This window comes from Apteryx mantelli, chromosome 1 (genome assembly GCF_036417845.1).
Source record: "Apteryx mantelli isolate bAptMan1 chromosome 1, bAptMan1.hap1, whole genome shotgun sequence".
In the NCBI taxonomy this organism is placed as follows: Eukaryota; Metazoa; Chordata; class Aves; order Apterygiformes; family Apterygidae; genus Apteryx; species Apteryx mantelli.
In genome coordinates, this window is record NC_089978.1 from 16,679,633 (window position 1) to 16,696,267 (window position 16,635).

General features: G+C 36.5%; 1 protein-coding gene across 8 annotated transcripts in view; it reads left to right on the top strand.

Moving 5' to 3' along the window:
- Positions 1-16,635, top strand: part of YAP1 (Yes1 associated transcriptional regulator) — a 99,442-nt gene that overhangs the window by 64,637 nt on the left and 18,170 nt on the right. For 2 of the 8 annotated variants that reach the window (XM_067289817.1, XM_067289833.1), the window contains 2 exons: positions 9,968-10,161; positions 11,657-11,704. In XM_067289817.1, the coding sequence (XP_067145918.1) occupies positions 9,968-10,161; positions 11,657-11,704 (242 nt within the window). The remainder of the gene's footprint in view (positions 1-9,967; positions 10,162-11,656; positions 11,705-16,635) is intronic. The other 6 variants (XM_067289820.1, XM_067289835.1, XM_067289827.1 and 3 more) reach the window with 3 other exon arrangements.

Below are 16,635 nucleotides of genomic sequence, written 5' to 3' on the forward strand. Positions count from 1 at the left end.
CTTACCCCCCCCCCCCCCCCAAGTGGTGCTGGGAACTATTCATTAATGTGGCTAGAAAAGAGGGAGGAAGGAGAATTAGTTTAAAGGCAAACACACCTACTGACTTATTTGGTAAAGGTCATTTGAGTATTGCATTCCTGCCTTTAAACAGAAAGTAAAAGGATGTGGTTGGTATGGATTCTTTCTTGGAGCAGGCTTTAAAGACCAATGCATCAGATAAGAGTTCCTGTCAGAATACCCTGCTGTGGAGTAGGCCAGGTCTAAAATCTGCATGCTCCAAGATGAAGATAAGAACTTCGATCCAAGACTCAGTTCTAACATATTTGAAGTGGGCCTGAAGTCTTCAGCTACATCACTTAAAACTGCAGCAAAGCCTTACTCTGGTTCTGATACTGATCCTCCTAGTCTATATATGTGGCTTTAGAACAGTTTTGAGTTAGGGGAATTGACGCTTCTTTAAATCTAGGAAAGGACTAAATGTGAAAGGAAGATCTTCCCATGCCAAGCACCAACCATCATAAAAGTTCACATGGGATCAAAGGAATGGGGCTGGGGGAAGCTTCCTCAGGCCTCTGTCGGCAGGATTCCTTGTGCTAGCAGAGCATCTGGTACAAATGTGCTGTCCAACCTTTCTCAGTGCCTTTGCAGGTTTATATCTTGGAGATCATTTCCTTAAGAGAATTAGTCAGGTTGAGCTAGCTTTTTGGAGTGTTTTGTCTTTTACTAGCTTCTTCCCTCCTCTGCCATTGTCCATTGGTCCTTCTTCACAGATCCCAGTATTTCTTTATGGTCAAAGGATGTTTCAGTAGGAAGTAGATCAGCCATGCATGCTGAGTAGTTGGAGTTGATGAAGTAGGAGAACATCTGCTTTTTCTATAAAATTTAATTTCCTAGAATCAGTTAAAAAAAGTTTGGAATCATCCAACTTTATTGCTGCAAGTTTCCAAGGTTTGGCTTTTGCCTCAAATAGCATTAAGGGCTTTTAACTGTTACTTTAGTTTGCAGATGGTAGGACTGGTTCTTGAAACTCAAGTAAAAATAATTTGCCCTTTGAGGATACTTAATTTGTTAATTTCAAAGATGGATGGTGAACTTGGAAAAAGTGGGAAAACATCAGAAACTGATTAATTTCGGTGTCTCTATTGAGTTAACCTGAGTCTTAAAGTTTTCACACAAATACTCCATTAGAGTATTGGACAAATCTGTCTGCAGGATTTGGAGTAAAACAAGATACTGTTTCACGTTTTTGTTAGATTATTCCAAACTTCAGTTTTATAGTTTGTTACTAGCGGTCATACTAGCCTTACGCATGTCCAGTCTTTTTCCTTCTGTTCATTTCAGCGTTGGAGCTGCCAAATGGGGTATGAAGCAAGAGATGTAATCTGAAATCATTGCCACAACTTCATTTTTATCACTCCCAGTTAGGGGTCATGTTAATATTCATTAAGTTGTGTCTGAATTTTGGATGAGGGGAAAGGCAAGGCAAGACAGTGTTTAACATCATTATGGAAAGGTGCACAGAGCCTCTGTGGCAAGTAGTTGCTTAAGCTATCCATAAGAAAAGGAATAAAAGTGATGATAACAGCAGGAGCATAGAGAATGCACATCAGGTTTTTCTGCTTCCCTGTTTCATAATGCAAGAACAGTATACCCTTAAACTTGCAAAGGCCTTGTTCAGAACTACTGAAAGAAAATACGGACTGTAGATTCATTAAAGTAAGCTGTCAGAAGCAAAAAATGCATGAGATTGGTTATTTATGAAGAACGAGAATATCCTAAAGCATGTATTGAAACATGTATTTATCATTTTCTTTAAAAACTTGAAATGCACTTAAAACACCTTAAGTTTTAAAAACTTAAGTTGTGGAGCATCTACTAATTTTTAAGTGTTGGGAATTAAAAGTATTCCATAGTGTTGTGTTATCCCTTACCTGTCTAATGTGTTGTTTAACACCCATCTTTAAATCTGCCTCACTAAAGGCGGATTTGTGGGCATCATAGAATTGGAACACTAGTCCAGAAAACTTTTGATAGGCTTTTGAGCTTTATCTGGTCACAGTGGCCTCTCAGATATTTATTATTATTATTATTATTATTATTATTATTATTATTGGGTTTTTTATTTTTATTTTTATTTTTTTTTTAAGTTCTAGATCTGTCTTCTATCTCTGCCCAAAAGCAGAACATGAGACCATGAGCCACGGTTGTTTTGGATCTGCAGATTCAGTGGCATATCCTCTTTACATGATGTATCATTAAAACTAAATGGTTTTGACTCATCTGAAAGTTCTCTTGGTATTTGCATTTTCGCTTTGTTGTTCCAGTTTTTCCAGATGAACAGTTTCAGGAGATCGCTTAGGATGGAGAAAAGACTTAGTTATTTTGCTATGTATTTCAAAGAACGTGTGCATACTGAGCAACATCAGTTTTCAGTGAAATGCTGTCGAAATGAGATCATGGTGAATCTGCGGAGGCAGGTGAAATGTCAGTGGTGAGCATCCCTTTTTGTAGGGGATGCTGCCCTATGAAACAACAGTGACAATCAATGCTTATTAGTTATTCATCAGTGTATATCAGAAAATGAAAGGTTGTTTTGTATGAAAGCAGTATATGTTTATTTCTGTTTACTGAACAGAGTTCACTGAAGAAATCATTAAATCTGCCCACAAGTAATTTACAAACTACCTTATATAGAATACTGGTACACTAATAAAATAAAAATCTTTTTTATTAAAGATTTTTGAGGGCAGTAGGTTTATATGGGCTTATAGCTGCTTTTGTTTCAGAATAGTTTAATCCTTTAATGAGAAAGAGGAATTGCTGCTAATGATACCTTTATGCCAGTATAAATACCTGCATCTCCATTGTTGTGCTAGCACTCCTATGACAGTAAAAAACAGCAACAACAACAACAACTGCACTCCTAGTTGGACCAATTTACCCCCCATAGTCTTCTAACACTGCAGTTTGCATGTCTCTCTAAATGCACCTTGGAAATTGAAGGTGCATCATTTGAACACATCATTCATTATTATCTGCAGTCTATAAGTGTTTATGTAAAAAATAGATTAAAATATATATTTATATAAATATTTATGTACTCTATAGGTAATCATATAATCTAAAATTCAAAGATGTGTCAGTTGTCCTTTTTTTTTCTTGAGTTCAGTCATTTTGAAACATAATTTCAGTTTGTTTTTTAATTAAAGAGTTTTGCACTGTTTCTTGACAGTATACTGCTGATTTAAAAAAATACATTTTTTTAATTGGATTTTTTAATTCTCATTTAATCATTTCTAATTGGCATATCGTGGAAATAGAAAATAAATGCACATGTGCACATGCATATACACAGGGTATGAATCAGAATAAATCAGAAATTAAAGGTGAATAAATCAGAAATTAAAGGAAACCTGCATTTTAAAAAAAATTGTAATGGCTTTCATATTATTTTATAAAAAAAATTATAAAGAAGTTTGTTTTTTGGCCTGGTTAATGCAGGAAGTAATATGTGATGATTGAAGAATGAAACTGTTGGAAGGTGATACCCTTATGGATACTCTTTGCTGATTTAACTGTGGTCTAAAATGGAGACTAACTTAGATTATGTATATTTTGCCGGATCTTCCGTTGTCAAGTATTGGGTTTTGGTCAGCTTGAGAGTCTTGCACTTTCTGTTGTTTTAACAGTGTTTCATACATAGTATTTAAACATAAATGGCATTAGTTGAGGTGTCTTCTCATAATCTGTCCTTTACAGTCATCAACTAAGTAGTTCTCCTGTAGGATAACCCCATTGGGAAGAAGCATGTCAGTTCTATTCAGCAGGTAGATTTTAAAATATTTAAGTATTTTAAAATTGTTTAGATTTCCAAAGTTAAAATTGATTTTAAAGAACAGAAAATGTTTTGGTTCATATGCGTGCACTGGACAGAAGTTTCTTGTAGCTATTTACATTATTGATAAAGCTTGTTTATATTTGCTCCTCTGACTGGCCAAAGTATTTTAGTTCTTCTGAAACTGATGAAAATTCTGTGAAAGCGCTTCATAAAAATTGCTATTTGCTGCTATGGGAAAAAAGTTAGATCTGTGAACAACTGCAACAGCATTTTACTCCAGTTTAGTTTCAAATGTCAAATGTTAGTTTCAAGGGACAATTTGGTGATGTTATAGAATCATAGCAATGGTCTCAAACTGTTAGACCTCTGCATTTTAGTATACAAAAAAAAATTTTTTTTAGGACAATGGCAGCTTTATCAAAAGCAAACGAAGAACTGCTTGTGTTAACTTCCACTTTTTAATCACGGAGTGCCTTCAGTGATAGAAGAGCAAAACAAAAAATACTGATTTCACTTTAATACAGATAATTGATAAATACAAAGTAATCAAACCATAGTTTGGACGTGCTTCTGTAACAATTAGTGTTTTCATCTAATATACCTTGTTTTTAGCAAGAGTCTAGCTTGGGAATGTAAGAATTTTTGTTTTTACCTGATTATGACACTAAGGTGCATTTACTACAGCAAAGATGAGCCTGGAGAACAGTCTGTGTTTCAGGTTTGCCTCTCACTCTAAACTCCAGGATTCTCAGATTAATCTTTAAACAAAATGAAAAACCATGGAAATACTTTATCATGCTGATTTTTAGGTTGATGTTTCATAATGCTGCTATTGTAAAACAACTTGGATTTCCTTAAAATAATGTAGCAGGATATTTTAAAGAATGCAATCCAAAAACATACCTTGCATCCTGATTAAACAACAAACTGCTGTATCAAGTCCCTGTAAAAAAGCCATTTGGAACAAGTTTTAATTACTTCCGAGTCTCATTCTTTTAAATCCTGCTGGTAATTTTTTCTTCACAGCTCTTTTCAATTTAATCAAAGGATTTTTTTTGCCTCTGCAGTGCTACAGACCAACATCAATCAGAAACCTGGATATAGCCAAAAATGATGCACAAAGAGCTGTCTAATGCCCAACTGAAGCTGAAAGGGAAAAGTGCTCTTTTTCAGTTCCCTCTTTGCTGTAAACCTAATCCTTGCTTCTAAGAACTGTCAGTTATAGGTTGCTCAGACTGCAGCGAGATTGGGGACTTTTTTTGTTGTTGTTTAAATAAAGGATAACGTCCTTCCACTTGGAGATTAAAATTAGTTTTAGTTTTGAAGAATGAACGGATAAATATGAGAAGACATCCCACATTCAGCTTTGTCTGTTAATGATGAAGGGTGCTCTACCGCGATCTTTGCGTATAACTCTACGTGTGGGGAGCGGTACTGCGGTACTGTAAGCCGTGACGCCCCGGGACGTGCGATTTAAACTGGCGCGGGATCTGGGGAGAGAATGAGCCTTTTCTGTGTGACTTGTAACGATCTGCTGAGCTTTTCCCTCGCACACCAATGACCGGTAATTGTTTACCTCTTTTGTCTTCATTAAAGATGTAGACGATGGTCTAATTTTTTTCCTGTGACTGTAAAGTATTCATTACCTGCTACAGCACAAAACAGGCATTTTGTTGGTGAGTTTGGATAGTAGAACATTTGATGTGTAACATTTGAACACCCCAAACTCTCAGACAGTTTTCAAAAGCATATTGCAACTATTATGATTGACTGTATTCTGCAGATTGTGAGGCTTAGCCATGTTATAGGACTGCAAAATCTTTTTTTATTGTCTTTTTAAGTTGCCTGTGTTTTTTAACTTGTCTGCCCCTCCTCCTCCTCCTCCCCCTCCTCCTCCCTCAAATCCCCCTCTTCTAGAAACAAAGACCTGTTTGTTCCTTGCCTCCTGTGAGGTCTTTGCAGCTTGCTCTGGGTGGGTGCAGAGCCCCGTCTTTAAATACTTTCCATACCCAAGGAAGGTAAGGAGCAGGATGCATCAGAAAACTGATAAGTCCCAGCTCTAACAGATAAATGAAGCTCTTTGCCTTTGAATTCAAGGCATTTAAAAAGAGCTGTGGGTTTAAGGAGCATCACAAAACCATGAGGTGTGACAATACAAAATGTGCTCGTATGACATCACACTGATAAGCATATTCTTCAGAGGGCAGATTTCTGCAATCAGGTCCTCAGTCAGTAATGGAGAATTGAATGTTTTTTTTAAAAAAAAAACCAAAAAACTTAACCTCTGGTTTGTTCTCTTTATTAAATATTGTGTTGGAAATGATAGAAAGTTCCATTCTTCTTTCTGCTTCTCTTGAAGATAACATACTTGCGTAATCAGCCAGGATGGCTAAAAATCATTCAGTGTTACTAATGCCTTCCCCCCCACACACACTGGTTCTTCACTTGGGTATGTTAAGTCAATAAAACTGAGTTAGCAAAGTCCTCTTTTAATTTCCAAACTTTTAGTATAATTTCAGAGTTAAAAGTATTCCCCTCTTATGAAAAACATCTTGATGATCTGTTCTGAGACCAGTTTAAAGTCATGTCAATGGGAAGTCTCTGGGACTTGCATTCTTAAAACAGTAAAGTGCTTTTAAAAAATCTTTTTAAAAGATATATGAATAAGAATGTAGAAACTAGGTCTTAGATTCAGCTTCTGAAGAGTTCCCAAAGAAATTCATGTATAATCATTTAATTAAACTGCCTTTACATATTTATTGGTAAATACTAAGTATACACCAAAGTCTCAATATCTTGTGATACTCATATTTTAGATACACTTTCAGTTAGAAGCATTAGTTTCAAAATGCACATTAGAAGGCATTTCAGAGATCTAGGATGGTGGAGTAAAATGAAAAGTGTCAGACAAACATGATTTGTTTCTTACATTTTAAGTTGCAAAGTCGGTAGATAGGAAGAGTGGAGTAAATTTTGTGATCAGCAGAGAGGACAGGAATAATACAAGCAGTTGTCAGAAAGATACATGTATGTAAAATATGAAAAACTTGGCATGAGAGGAAAATTATTCCCAAAGCTGTGTATTAGTGGAAGAGACACCTAGCGAGGTGATACTTGCATGTTGCATGCAGCAAAACATGTTGAAAGCATGTTAATGATATTGCACATATGTCTTTATCTGAAGTTAGGAACTGTTGAATTTATGTGAGGTTATCTGTAATGTGGCATGGCTGTCAACTGCATGAGGCAGTGACTCTGGAAACTGTGGCTATATAATTGGAGACTAGACCGTAAAGATGGCCTTTTTAACCAAATGAAAACTGACATTCTTCAGCTTTGGGTACTTTATTTTTACAAGCTTGATAGTTTGCTGAGGTAGTTTGCTTTCAACTTAAATGAGCTTTTTTTTCTTTTTTCAGGTGATTTCATAGGTGATTGTAATTTTCTAACCTTTGTCCCCTTTTACTTTGATCTGTAATTGACCTTCCATCGTGTTTCATAACAGGGTTTGAATCCTGGAACTTCTGAAATGTAGCACAGACTATGAGAGCTAACAGCAGGAGAAGACTGCTGTTTTCTATTGTCCCCTACTAACTCTCTCATTTTCTGCCTTCGAGATGAAGGAGAATAGGATGCAAAAAGCAAAAGATGTGGTCCTGGTTCCAGACTTGGTAGGATTCTGGGCAGAAAGGAAGAAGGGAGCAGATACATCCCCCACCCCAGCAGTGTCATGTCTAGCTCATAAGAGAGCTGCTAGGTGGGCTGCCTTTCTTTTGCACTGATATCTCCACCTTCAGCTTTGTCCTAAGTTGGTAAATGTAGACAGTCTGACTGCCATCAGTCTTCCAGCAGAGGTTGCCCAATAGAGTTCCTTGTTTCACTGTTCCTTGTTCCTGTTCACTGCTCATGTCCTTGCAGGGCAACTGTTGGTACTGTTGAAACTTCTGCTTAGCAGTTTCTGATAACTTGGGCCTTACGAGCCTTCTATGTCCTGTTCAGCAGAGGAACAAGCTGTCCTGCCTTTTGCTGTTGCTGGCCTAGGGGTCATAGTTCATGTTGCAAAGTTGGTTGGTCGATTGATCCTGGTCACCTTCTTCCTGAAGTTCAGTTTTGATGATGAAGTGCTGGATGTCTTGTAAGAACAACTGCTTGATTTTAAGCTTTATCCACAGCTCCTTCAGCTTCCCACAATCAAAAAAAAATTTTTTTTTTTGCTCTGTCAGGATAGGACTTCCTGGTTGGAGTCGATTCTCATGCCCTTGTGTGTTCAGTCTGTTGCTCCTACTTGGCACTGGGATCCTTTTTCTACTGTTTTCCACTTCATCTGTTCACCTGCCTTTACAGGAAGTTTTATCCTATTTGTGATAATATGTATGAAGTTTTCACAAATAACTACATAAAGAATAAAAGATTATTTCAAATTACTTTAGGTATATGACACTTCATTTTATTTTGACTCTAGACTCGTGAAAATAGGACTATGTTTAGTTTAGATTGTTGACTCTGTGCTTGATCTATGGAATGGTTAAAAGGGTAGACTGGAGAGTTAAGTCTGTCACTGTTCTTGGTCGGGACTTTTTTTTTTTTTTTCCTTTCCATTCTCACTGCAGCAAGTAATACAGTATTTCTTCTTCATATGTTACCCCTCAATGAAAGGATGAACTGGTGAACAGTTGTGGCAAGGGAAAGGAAGCAAGACTGTGAGGCAACAGCCCTTTTTACTACTTTTATGAGATGGTTAAATCTATGTAGAATTTCTTGGAGCAAAAGAAAGGCACTTCTGTGCTTTACAGGCTTTTAGTTGAGCACACAAAACACAGTTGAGTTGAAGAGAAAAGGGTGATACAGCTTCTTTATAAGATAATGCTTCTTGCTTACATTAATTAAAAGTGTTAGTGTTCTAGGAATCCTGTTATATGATGAATTCATTCAAACTAAGACAACAGATGGGTTTTCTTTATACCAAAACAGCCCGTTGTCCTAAAAGAAGCTCATTGCCTTTCCTCTTAGTTCCCATAAACCATAATCCTCATTCCCAGGGAAAAAAAAAAAAGAAAAAGAAATCCCTACCACTCTCCCTTTGCTGCGCCAGCAAATGTGTTTTGCAACATATTCTAAGTGTTAGCAGATTCAGGCTGTTCCAGAGAACAGGATGGAAAGCTAATTCTAAAACTGAAAGCCCCTGAAAATAGTGTCCTTCCATATTCAGCTTTTCCCAGCCCTCTGTTCCACTACAGGAACTCCAGTGCCTCTGCTGACTTTAACCATACTGGTCTCTTGTGAGGGAAAAATCTGGTCTGTCAGTTAACTAGGTCCCAGTCATACATTATTTTATAAACAAAATTTACCTTAGATCTTGCTTTCATGGGAGAAGGAGAGATGGGTTCTCATTATGTGTTAGTTATATAGGAAGACACTTTTTCTTTCCACCCCAGAAAAGGTACATTGCATACCTTGAGGGGAAGAAGAGGGGAAAAAAGCATCAGCAAAATGTGTATCTTATGTTGATGGCAATATTTCTAGCTCTATAATTCATCTGCCCTTTCTGTACCAGCCCTAATTTTTCATCTCAAGATGCTCCAAATGGAGTTTGTTGTCACATTCAAAACTTGACGTGAAAACGTTGTGAATGATTGTTGCATGACCTGCATCACAGATGGAGGAATGGTAGCCTGTAACCAAATGTAGCTGGATATAAACAAGACAATCTGTTTTGTTATTCAGTGTGTTTAATGGTACTAAGAATTCACCTGAATAAGAAAAGTGAATTTGTATTTTTTGTTTCTAAGTCAAGAATAGTATATTAAAAACAAGAGAAGAAGAGAGAATTAATCATTCTAATTAAGCTTAAAATATTTTACCACTATTTGGGATTTCTGTTTTTACCATCTTACAAGTTTGGCTCTTTTCAGAAGTACAAGCATATACTTTTAAAAATGAGAATGTTGCATTGATTATGAGCATAACATTTCACATTCTGTGAACATCAGTGCATAGCTGCATGTTTTGTACTGTCATGGCTTGTAGTGTGTTATAAAATTTTTAATATGCACTGTCTAAGGATAATACTTTCCTTGAAAGTATTTGTCTGAATTTAATTTTAAAATGTTTATTGTTTTGGTTCCTTAGCCATGAATCAGCGAATCAGCCAAAGCGCTCCAGTGAAACAGCCACCCCCTCTGGCTCCTCAGAGTCCCCAAGGTGGTGTGATGGGTGGGAGCAGCTCCAATCAGCAGCAACAGATGAGACTTCAGCAGCTGCAGATGGAGAAAGAAAGGCTGAGACTGAAGCATCAAGAACTGCTTCGGCAGGTGAGGCCACAGGTTAGACACCTACTTCCACTATTTTTTTTTGGTGTTTTCTGTTTTGGCTAAGTTGTTGTTTCAGTAAGCATTAAAAACTAGTGACTATACAAAAAGCTTTGAGATCTGAAAAAGTCTAAATTTATTCTGTTACCGGTATCAGTCTGGTAGTGAAAGTGTCCGACTTGTGAGACAGAAGCGTTTTGCTTTCCTCCCTCATTCCTCTCTAACAAAACTCTCAAAGAGCAGGCTTCCTTACTATTAGATGACATCATGGACTGTTGATCTGATTGGAGATTCCTCTTGAGAATTTATCTCACATTCATTGAGTTCTGAGTCATGCAAAAAGGCAGAAAGTTTGGTTCCCACAGCTGCTTTAGTTCTGCCTTTTAAGTGGAGGGAAGTCTTTCACTTTTAGAATGTGTCACAGTCTGCAGGATTCCAAAGTACTTTTCAAGTTTATATATGATGCATTGAGGAGACACCTTGTTTCTAAAGTCTCATCCGTTTAACAGTGGAGTGGAGTATGGAACAACTGAATCACTTATGCTGGATTTTGAACCTGTGGTTTTCTTATGGCGAGGAATTTCAAACTTCATAATTAGGCTGTAAGCTATTCCTTTTAGAATTTTTCTAGTACATGAATATAGCCATAGTGAATGTCAGAGTGTAGGGCTGGACATTGGGATTTCTGGATTTTCAGTTCCAGCTCTGAGTTCCTTTTGACTTTATTTAAATCTTCTGCTTCAATTTTTCCATCTGAATGTTTTAGAAGAGGTTATTACCATCTGTGCCAGACACTTAGGGTATTCTTTGTTTTTGACACTGCCAGAGAAAGCACTAATCTTTTCTTTGAGGAAAACCTTTTAAAATCTTACCCTGTTCCCTTTTCACTTTGGGTGATGGGTCTTGTATCAGGAGAGGAAACATCTTCAAAGACAGCTTTTCTTTCTTCATCACCTGCAGTGTTCTGTCCTGGAATCTGGCTCCCGTTATCCCTTTTGTACTCAAGGTCTGTGTTGTAGGAATCTTTAGCATCTCTTGATATAAGATGGGTCATCTTTAAAGCCCAATACTTTCTGTAGTACTCTAGATAAAAATACATTGCAAAAATGGCATCAGGACTTTCTTTCTCTGCTTAAGCACCTGGGCTTCTGCTATTCCTGCTTTGCTATTAATCCACCAACAAATGCTAGCATGTTTCTAGGTAGGCCTTCTAATTTTCTTCTTGCCTTAGTTGTCATGAGAAACCTGACTAACTTTGGACAAGGTGACAGCCAGTTCCTTTCATGTTGTTCTCCCTGGCCGTTAAGCTTTTCTGTCAATACACATCCTTAGTAAACCTGTGAGTTTTGTTTCACTGTTTCGTGATTTTCGTAGTCTCTCAACTCCCTTATCCTGTCTCATCTGGCCTGTCTTGGGGACTTGATACTACAAGATGGTGTGTATAAGACAGCCTGCACAGCCAAACTATGCAGCTAAAGTAATTTTTATCCATCTTATTTTTTACTCTTAGGCATTGCGGAATATCAATCCCAGCACAGCAAATTCTCCAAAACATCAGGTAGGCTCTTAACTGATGTTTCAGCATAATTAGAAAAATTAAAGCATTAAATTAGGCTAGCAGAGGAACTTTGCTACATAAAAACATTCTAAAAACAAGCTCTGCCATACACGTTTTTGAACCACTTCTCTGGTCATGACCCTAACATTTGTTTTTAAGAGTGCAGCATTACCACAACTTTATATCAATATTTAAAAGCAAATGAGGAATTCATTGCACGTTTTTCTGCATTGAAAACAACATTCTTATTTAGCATTCTTGAGGATACTGCTGTTCCAGCCCTGATGTCATCAAGATGCGTATTTAAAGCAAACCTTCCATTATATCTAAGGTAGTAGTTTGTGACTTTTAAATACTGTTCATATGAATGTTCTTATCATCAGTTTGTTTAAACAGGTATGATCTTAAAGGATATTTGTAAATCAGTTAATAAAAAGTCACTTAAAGTATTTATGATTTTTCTTTAAGCATGTGAAATGTAACAAATATTTAAGAGGTTAGATTAACAAAATACTTGCTAAGGGGATATAGCTTGTAGTCATTCTGTTTTGAAATTTAACGGGTTCCTGCACAGATGCATTTTCAGTGTAGGAAACAATTTTTAGAAGCCTTACCAGCTCAGAGCAAAAGAGAATTGGTCAGAATGTAAAGCACAATAAAAAGTTGAATACACACCTCTTTTAGGCTATTAAGGAATTGAATATTGACTGTATCCCTGAAAGAGTGGATTTATGGATATATTCAGAGATTTTCTTGCTTCCTATTGCTACCAATATTCTTAATCTACTGGTTCTTAAGACAATATTTATTTTGGCTTGTATTATACTTTGTTTTTCAAAGAAATACTCTATCTTCACTATGCAAAAAAAAAAAAGGGGGGAGGGAATAAAATAAAGTATCCTGTATTTTGTTGCCATGAGTATTGGTGTATCAAATTCTTCTGTGAAGTAGTGCAGAAGTTGTACATTACTAGTTCTCTTGAGAAGATGGTCTTCAGAAATAGGAATCTCAAACTTTAGAAATAGTACTTGCACCCTGAAAGAGTAGTTTCCAATTTGGCAATATCAGGGCAGCTCTAAAACTTAAACACTTTAACTAAGATGCAATCAGTAACCAGCTATTTGAGTCATTTACGGAGCATTAGCCAGGTAATGCTCTCATCAGTCAGTATTAGATCCTGTTACGAAGGAGGAGGAAAAACTGTTAAGAATAGCTGGTGTACAAGGAAATAAACAGAGAAGTACACTCCTCCACACCTGTTCAAATCACCTTGTCTTCTGTCACAACTAGGTTATTCAGAAGGGCGCTTTTCCTATTGAATGCCAAAACCCAAATTGTATTCTGTTTTCTCATGTGTCTGAAGCTCTATCATACTTCTGTTCCTTTTTTCACAGTAACTTCTACTTCCTGTTGACAACTCAGAAATATGCATCAAATAATAGAAATCTTTGCTAACAATTACATATTTAACTCGGAAAGATCGCAGTTTTGGAATTACTTGAAATTTTGTCTTAAAGCACTGAAAAGCTGCAAAATCTCAAGGGATCCTGTTGTAGAGTGCAATTATAGTGTCTCAGCAATAATTCATTACACATGTATGTAGTAGTCTCCCTTGCTTTATTGTTTGGGATGGGAACTGGTAAAAGGACATATGCAAAACTGAAGATTCCAGTTATATTTAAACTGGTTTCATATCAGGCTTGCCTCTATACTCACCTGACTGGGGGATCAGTTTTATTAGTCTGCAGTCAGTAATGAGCCAAGTTGTGTTTGAGTGATCTGACGGATAGAAAAGTGTGCAACCATGTCAACTTCAAAGTTTTATAATACTAGATTATTCGTGTAGTATCATCTAAATATGTTTTACTTCTGTACTTTCATGTGTCACTTTATTGAAGTGGTGACCAGCCACATACAGAAGAAGGTGCTTAGAGAACTGCTTTTGGAAATTGTTCTCTGAATGCTTCTTGAGGCCTTATGCCATAGTTTCATAGAGTCAAATGTTGTCTTCTCTAATGGTACTGTTTTTAAAGTCCCAATATGTACATCAGACTCAGGTCATAGTCAACCTAGTGAATCTGGAAAAATCTGTAGATAGAAATAAGGCTTCTTTGGTCAATTTTTTTCTTCTTGTCAGATCCTTTCTTTCCTTTGTGAATAAAATTCATGAAGTTGAGAGAAATTATCTGCTTTTATGATAATAAATTTGTGTTTGGGGGATGAATAATGGCTTCTCTTGCCAACTTGTAGAGGCCTTCTTAAGAAATGATAAAAATAAAATCTTTAAGAAATGTTCAATGTTCTTAGTTCTAGGAAGATTAAGTCTATTTTGGGGGATATTGTCTAGGTCTTCCTTTTGTAAAGTAAGGAAATCATCTAATATCAGAGTTCTTGAAGGTCACCTCTCATGAAGCATCTCTTTTATGTGGATAAATACTGAAAAATGTTCCTTAACTTTTCGACTGGATCTCTGAAGTTTTCTTAATTATAGAATCTAGTAGGTTGGAAGAGACCAGTGGAGGTCATCTAGTCCAACATCCTGCATCTAGTCCAATTTCCTCTTCCTTCTTGACATGTTTGTCCACATAACTTGGATTCAGTGCCAACACTGTATTGATATTTTTGGTCATGTTTCTTGGTGCTGGGCAAACGTTGTGTCCTTGCCAGTTTTTAATCTTTCTTTTGTGATATCGTAGTATCTCTTCGGTATTATTAACACTCAAAGTGTTGTGAGTGCAGGCCTTTCCTCCTTGAAAGATTAATCAGTTGCTCAGCTTCATCTTTTGCAGTAAGTCCTGTAGAAGACTCTTGTTTTAATGAGGATATATTTTCTCATAATTCTTAAAATGTCTAAATCAAAGGTATTTGAAGCAAAAATTGCAAATTCCATATTTAGTGTGTGTAAATGAAAGAGCTTTTGGCTATTGATGCATCTAGGGAATTTGAAAAAAAGAAGCATCTGTCTGGTTCCTTATGCTCATCATCATCTTGAATTATTTATGGACAACTTAAAGTTGCATACTGATCCCAGTTAAGAGACTAAGTGGCTTGACTTTCTTCCTACCTCTTTCTCCCCTTCCCCCCATCTCTCCTTCCTTTTACCTGCATTCACCAGCCAGTTAAAAAAAAAAAAAAAAAAAAAAGTTACATATAAATTCGATTTAAGCCAGCTGTTACATAAATTTCATACTTGGCTAAATGTTGGGTAACAGATTCTTTGCAGTATCTGGTAGAAAGAGAGAGAGGCAAATAATGTTGAAGTACTTAGAGCATTATTCTCAGATGTTGTGCAGACTACTTCCTTGTCCTAAAGCTGGAAGTGTGGTTTTTTTTCTTGTTTTGTTTTTTGTCTTTTAATTTGTCAGCAGCTGATAATAGTATGTTTGCTAGTAAGATCAGCTTATTACACAGCAGTTTACAGCTCCTCTGTATAGGTTTGCCCTTTCAGTATCTGCTGCTTTCCTCTAGCACTGAAATAAGGTCCTTGTCTTATAGAGCCAGGTGCAGTCCTACTTCTTCCTTGCCCCTCTGCCCGGTTCTGCTTTCTGGCTTACCTTTCTGTTATCCCTGTGCCACTTTCTTTGTAGTTCTGCATACCTGGAATGTGTGGATTTCTTGGGTGTGCTTTCTTTTTTTTTTCTTTCTTTTTTTCTTCTTTTTTTATAATGAAATATTTCTCTGATTCTCTGTCTTCGTCCCCCAGGTTTGTTTCTTATCAACTTCTGAGTGGTGTTATGAACAGGGAAGAGTTTCCAGATAAGATATGCAAAGACATATGACCAGTTGCTCCCTGTTTGCTGAATCATTTGTTTTTGTTGCATCTTTCCTCTTATCTGCATAAATTATAAGCATTTTCAGTGCTAAATAATTAATGTTTTTGAAAGATTATTTCAGTTTCCTGTGATATTTTTAAGTTCATTTTAGCTGATGTTTGACATATTTCATCAACTTAATCAAGCAGATTTTTTCAATGTTAAGAGAAATCTTGAGATAGAGGGGAAGATATTAATTTCACAGGATATTATTATTAATTTTGGTCGCTTTGTGAGTACTCAGTGTAAAGCTGTTTTGCTGTCAGATTTGTAACATTCTTCTCACTAGAAAGCAAGGAAGGCCACATTAAAAACAAGTACCTCAAATTCTGCAGGAAACTTCTGTGGTGTTAGTGAAGTTGGTAGTATTACTGAGTTTTTTTCCCCCCTGTTATATGTCATTAGAAAAAATGAGAGGAACTAGTGGCATAAATGTATGCATGATATTCAGCATTATTGTGCAGACTTGCAGCTTTTTTGTTAGGGAATGAACTGAAGTGCAGTACTACTTTGGTCTAGGAAGGTATTTCATGGTTTAAAGAAAGATCCAGACTGTATACAGGAATGTTGGTGCATTTCAGATTGACTGTTGTGCCTTTCATATACTTTTTTTTTTCATAACCAGATATACTTGTGTTCACATCTCAGTTCAAATGGTACGCAATGATCACTTTTACTGTTAATGAATCCCTAACAGTGTTGTCCCTTGACTCTCCTCTTCCTTCCCCTCCATATGTTATCTGAAGCTGACCTAGATTAATGAGATAAAAATGACTTGCAACTTGTTTTCACAAGTAGTGATTTGCATGTGTCTGTTTTGGGGGGGTTTTTTTGTTGTTGTTTTTTAAACAGAGATAAGGTACTGAAGCCAGCTGTTTGGGCTTTGAACATAGCTTTTTTGACCAGCGAACATATGGCCTCTGATATCCACAGGCATTTCTGAATAATTACATTACAAGGTGCAAGAGGAAAATAAAATAAGTCTCACACAGCAAATTCCATAGCTGCATTGTGTCCTGTGGTTTTCTTTTGCTTGATTGTTTGGCATTTGCTAGGGACAATGCTCTGCGATATGTCTTATCCTAAGAAGAGATCCATTATGTAAAAAGTTTTGAGAGG